Genomic DNA, 6,195 nt, shown 5'->3' on the forward strand with positions numbered 1-6,195 from the left:
CTCTAAGCTCCGGTGATGTGGGACGAGGGCTGATTGGGCATGCCCGCCCTCTGAGCACCAATATACGTCAAGAAGGGCAAAGATTAACTCAAGATTAATTCTCGATGTAATCACATATATGATCATGAGGTGATAATATATGGTCCTAGGATTTGATAATAGTGATACTATTATCAAAGGGGGGGATTGTTAGGTTTATATAAGTATTATTCTTGACCAAGAAGGCAGTAATTTATTAAAATGGTGACAAAATTAAGGATTAACTTAAGGTTCAGTTAAACTTAAGGTTCAGTTAAAAATGACCTTCTGTCTCGGCTGGACATTGTTTGGGAACATTTTGTTTATTTTGATATGAAATGTGTATTTTTGATCAGAGATGTGTCTGAACAACGCCAAGGTCTGTTTTGATGTCAGATCGACCCACACACACTTTAATGTTGGATGTAATGGTAGCCTTATTGCTGAACAAAGAGTTAAGACTTTATATTTTAGAGCTTTTTAAGATCCTTTATTATTTTGGACTATTGCATATACTATGGCAGTGATTTTAAACTGTTCCTGTGTAGCCTGACCTTCGTCCAGTGGAGAAGAACACTTCTTTGTTAGACTAAACATAGTCTTTGTTTAAAACATTGTCGTAAAAACATCTCGCGCGCTTTGACGTGCGTAAATGAAATAGCTGAATTGCTAAAATATTATTTTGCTTATGATTGAAGGTTTCTTTCACACACATACATATGGAATTAAGATGTGATTTGCTGACCTAGCACATAGACACAGATATCAAAATGATGTCACTCACTCACACCCTCCCATAGACAGACACACACACACCTCTCTGAGGTCACATACAAACACACACACACATTTGACAGACACAATAGCCGTTTGGAGAGATTATGATTTGTTATAAAAGGTGTTTGTAATCTTTCATCTTTGGCGAGAATACTGTGAATAAACAGTAGTTAAACCGATCTCTGGTTCTCTGTTTTTTTGCGGTGTTCCGTCCCAGAATTCTGCAGGTGGTACGAGGGCGGGGGTCCCGAGAAATAAGTTGACCGATTGACCTTTTAACTGGGTTGAACCTAACACTCTAGCCGCTTTATCCTGTTCTACAGGATCGCAGGCAAGCTGGAGCCTATCCCAGCTGACTACGGGCGAAAGGCGGGGTACACCCTGGACAAGTCGCCAGGTCATCACAGGGCTGACACACAGACACAGACAACCGTTCACACTCACACTCACACCTATGGTCAATTTAGAGTCACCAGTTAACCTAACCTGCATGTCTTTGGACTGTGGGGGAAACCGGAGCACCCGGAGGAAACCCACGCGGACATGGGGAGAACATGCAAACTCCGCACAGAAAGGCCCTCGCCGGCCACGGGGCTCGAACCCAGAACCTTGCTGTGAGGCAACAGTGCTAACCACTACACCACCGTGACGTCCCAATCTTGTAATTTATAAGAGAAAAACATATATAATGTATATTAGTTTATTATTAGTTTATATAATTTACATAATATATATAATGTATATATAATGTATAATAATAATAATAATGGCTTTTTTTCATGGTATATCAGATTTATTCCATTCAGCTACTCGTCTTCAACTCATTCAATATCATGCTGACTGAATGGAATATATCTGATAGACCACAAAAAAAGGCCAGCAAATAATATTTAAATATTCAGCCTTAAATCAGCTTTTTCAGAAAGTCAGATTTCGGTTCATTAATCATCTGAAGCTGAATCTGTTAATGATGTGACACAACTCTGTGAAAAACAAACAAACAAACAAAACTATTCATTTATTAAAGTAAAGAACAAAGTTGGGTCATAAACCTACCCCTGAGTCATGACTCCTCCTCCTGCTGCTACTCGCTGTAGGTTTCATTTTCCTCTGAAGTGGCCACCCACACACACACTTTCTCTCTCTGTGGAGAAGCTCCTCACTCCTGTCAGAGGTACAGCTTTATCCTTCTAGTTTATTATTGATTTATATTTCATACTGAAATGCGCATTGTTTGTTTGTGTGTGTGTGTGTGTGTGTGTGAGACCCTGTGTCTGTGTGGGTTTCCTCCGGGTGCTCCGGTTTCCCCCACAGTCCAAAGACATGCAGGTTAGGTTAACTGGTGGCTCTAAATTGACCGTAGGTGTGAATGTGAGTGTGAATGGTTGTTTGTCTCTGTGTCAGCCCTGTGATGACCTGGCAACTTGTCCAGGGTGTACCCCGCCTCTCGCCCATAGTCAGCTGAGATAGGCTCCAGCTTGCCTGCGACCCTGTAGGACAGGATACGCGGCTACAGATAATGGATGAATGACTTATTATTGACACAAATGAGCTGTTACTATAGAAACGATCACATATGTGATTTGCAGCTGGAGGATAACACACAACAGCACGTTATTCCCGAAGTGTGCGTAAAGTCCTGGGTTTGAGCTGATCTTCTTACATCACTGTCTTTTACAGTTTAATTCTTGAGAGACTCTGGTCATGTGTCTATAATTAAACACAAACAGTTAGGAGAGAAAAACAGCTGATTCCTTTTCTACAGCAGGTGACACCTGGGATCATGTGGCACCTGGGATCATGTGACACCTGTAGTCATAGTGATTGGTGGTATGTTTATATCGTCAACTGTCAATATTTAAAAACATAAAAAATAGTTTTATTTCACAAAGGTAAAGATTTTTTTTCTGATTTTTAAAACCCCTTTAGACATAACTATAGAAAAATTAACAATTAACAATTGTCTGCTTTGCGACAATGTTTATTGTTAAAAGCGCTATACAAATAAAACTTGACAATTATCTATTGAACATGTGGTGTATTTCAGGATCAGGTAGTTCTGAAATAAAATTTTTAGTTTTAGTTTTATTTGAATTCAGTTTAATAACCCCATGACAGTCAGGGTTTAATCAGGCTTCAGGTGTTGTAGATTTTTTATTCTTTTCTCTCGTGTTCAGTTTTCAAACATTTATTTCAACATGAAAAATGATGTGATTTTGTATTTTTCTCGACTGATCATGAAAAACTCATGATAAATGTAATTTTTGGTTTGTTCTTTACAGAAACATCACATGTGAAATTTATCCATGTGGATTTTAGAGACGTCACGTGTTACTGTACGCTTCACATGGAGTGGATATGTTTATCTTCACATGTTATCTTTTTACATATGTGGTTTTATTTATCACATATTATTCACATGGTGTGTTTATTTAAATTTTTTTTAAATTTAAGCTTATTTAAGATTTTGTGTCTTTTCTGTTCCTCAGAAACAGAGATATAGTGAAAGCTGTGAACATTACATCCACAAATCGAATGCAAATGAGTCAGGATCAGGTCTCGAAAGGTTAAATCAGTGGAGCTGATTAAGATTTGACTGATTATTTATTTTTATTCCTTGAGCCTGCCCCATATTTCCACCCATGTACACAAAGCTCTGCCCCCAGAATGATGTCCAACTGTCAGCTTTAGTAAGGACCATCATGACTTCACTTCCAAGGACACGAACATTCAGACACAAAATACAGCTCCTTCTGATTTATGAGGATATTCTTGAGCATGCACGGTCACTATCCTTTTTTATTTGTAATGAATAAAGTATCTACTGTTTACACTTATACAGATTATATTTACAAACCTGTCCAGGAGCAAGTAAGGATTTTAATAATTTTTTTTAGCAATTAAGGTGTTATTAACATTTTTTTAAAGCACACCATGGACTTTGCTCACAGGAGAATTATCAGGCTGCACTGGGAACATACTGATTTCAGACTGAGATGTTAAGGGGTGTTGGGGGTGTGTCAGTAAAAATGACTGACAGTAGGCCAATCCAAACCCAAATAAGCACTCCGGACCATAAGGCAGTTTTCCAAATGAGGTTTTGCAGCCATATAAAAACGTGTGCTGAGGCAATGGCTTCAACAATAATGTTTTTTAAACAAATTCTACAGATTTACTACTAGTAGAAAATTTAAAATTAAACTTGTAAGAAATGAAAACAAATCAGCTATTGCACATATAATGGGTGCTGGTAATTTGCGAACAGCAGCGATGAATGTGATAAATGTGTCATTATTATTGTCAGATCGTCATCCAGCTTGTCACCATGAGCAGACTGCAGACGCTGAATGAGATGTCTCATCTGGAGCGGTGTCGCTTCGGCCGTCCTTCTCCACGACACGGACTCAAGCTGCTCTTCTGGTTCGCTAAAGACTGTATCTCATTTGATTTCAACAATGAAATGCTCTCCGAGTGCGATCCAGATGATGGAGAGTTCGGGTTCCACCTGTTTGAGAACCGATATGAGAGAACTGGAGATAAACTTCTACCTGATGTGGATCTGCCATACTACGTGGTGGGGAATCTGAACAAACCCCGATCGTACGAGCTGCCCCATTATGTCCGAGAGGAGTACACTGGTCTGTATGACAACAGCAACACGGACCGCATCATAGTCAGCATGGATAATGAGTGGTTTGATAAAGTTTATGTGACTGAACATAATGATCGCTCCAACTACAACTCAGACGTCACGTACCGCATCAGCAAAGGCCTCCTGAAGCTCATCCAGGGTCTGAGTTTAAACGACTTCCTCTGGAGAACTGGGTTTTCAAGGAAACCTGAGTACACTGTCCAAATGCCTGTGATCATCACAGGTCTGAACATTTCTATCCCTCAACCCAAACACACGCCTCCTGTCAATCAAAGGACCACCGCTTTAATGCCAGCAGTCAGTTCTCCGAGGAACTGGGACACCTGCATCGAGATCATACCAGAGAACGACTCGCAGAACGAATCAGATTTGGTCTTTTTGAACAGACCTAAAAGGAAGAGATGTTGTGAATGTACCATCCTTTAGAATCACTTGCAGGATGAAAGGAGATTATATTGTTAAACTAAACAAGGCTCATTGGGAAAATACAGGGTGTTTCAAAAAATTTGACATAATTTCACAATCTAATAAATTTGCCAATTCTTGTTCAATTGACTTCAAATTTTAACAGCATGTGTGGAAACAGGTCAAAATTTTATGTTCAATGTTTTTTTGTTTTTATCTTTTTAGGTATAGAAATGCCATTCACTGGAAAAGAAAAAAGTGTTTTGTGTGTTAGACTACATTCGAACACAGTCGAACAAGATTGTGCAGTGTGCATTTATGAGAGAATTCTCTAAAAATGCACCAACTGCAATGCAGATATGGACTGTGTGTCTGTGTCTCAGGCGGCACGCATATTGAAAATTTGTTAAATCGTTCATGGAATCCACATACCTTTGAATTTCTCATTCAAATTTTGAGGAATAATTCTTATATTGCTCAACATTAAGCCTGTTCAGTTTCATTTGCCTAGACTGTGTAGTTTCTGGAATATTTACATCTCAAATAATATAAAATTTTATGAAACACCCTGTATTTTCAGCAGATTTATTAATTGCAACTATGAGAAGATTTAAAGGTTTGAAAACTTAAAGCAGTTACACAAGTTAAAAACTTTTTCTAGTTTTTATTAGTTTTATTCGTTGAACTTTTGTTTCTCAGAAAATTTTGTAAAAATATACTGTAATATTAATTAATTCTGTATTTAATACTGAAGCATGTTGGATACACTTGCTTGATATATTGATTTTTATTCTATATATGTTAGGTTTCTATGTAGGTTTATATAAGTATTATTCTTGACCAAGAAGGCAGCAATTTATTTTTGTGACAAAATTATATTCTTAGTTGAAATGACCTTCTGTCTCGGCTGGACATTGTTTGGAAACATTTTATTTTGATATGAAATGTGTATTATTGAACAGAGATGTGTCTGAATGGCGCCAAGGTCTGCAATGATGTCACACACACCCACAGCTGCATATCCAACGTGTATGTTAGATTTAATTGTTAGATCTAAGATGCATTTAGTGATTTAAGTTAGTTTTATAGTTTTAAGTTAGTTTTATAATTACAGAATATAATTTAGGATTGTTAAGACTTTATGATTCTAATGTTAATACTTTATGAGTTTAATCCTGAATCCTGTTTGACCTTCCTGATGTAGCACTTCTTTGTTTATGTTTCGTATGACTGTCTTTGTTTAGGTTTGTTCTTATTTTTTGTTTACTTTCTTATAACATATCTGTGTTTAAAAATTCCATCACCATCTTAAGTACATATTGCCCTATGTTATATCTGACCTG

At 37.5% G+C, this 6,195-nt stretch overlaps 1 protein-coding gene across 1 annotated transcript; it reads left to right on the plus strand.

The window, feature by feature from the left end:
- The first annotated feature begins 1,935 nt into the window (after positions 1–1,935).
- LOC132882904 (uncharacterized) lies at positions 1,936–5,093 on the plus strand. The gene is made up of 2 exons (XM_060916009.1): positions 1,936–1,969; positions 4,100–5,093. The coding sequence occupies exon 2, from the start codon at positions 4,121–4,123 to the stop codon at positions 4,871–4,873; it is 753 nt and encodes a 250-aa protein (XP_060771992.1). The 5' UTR covers positions 1,936–1,969; positions 4,100–4,120; the 3' UTR covers positions 4,874–5,093.
- The last annotated feature ends 1,102 nt before the right edge of the window (positions 5,094–6,195 follow it).

This window comes from Neoarius graeffei, chromosome 3 (assembly GCF_027579695.1).
Source record: "Neoarius graeffei isolate fNeoGra1 chromosome 3, fNeoGra1.pri, whole genome shotgun sequence".
NCBI classification, from domain to species: domain Eukaryota; kingdom Metazoa; phylum Chordata; class Actinopteri; order Siluriformes; family Ariidae; genus Neoarius; species Neoarius graeffei.

Bases quoted from the DNA above. Each gene is read 5' to 3' on its own strand.
- LOC132882904 (XM_060916009.1), top strand. From the start codon at position 4,121: ATGAGCAGACTGCAGACGCTGAATGAGATGTCTCATCTGGAGCGGTGT.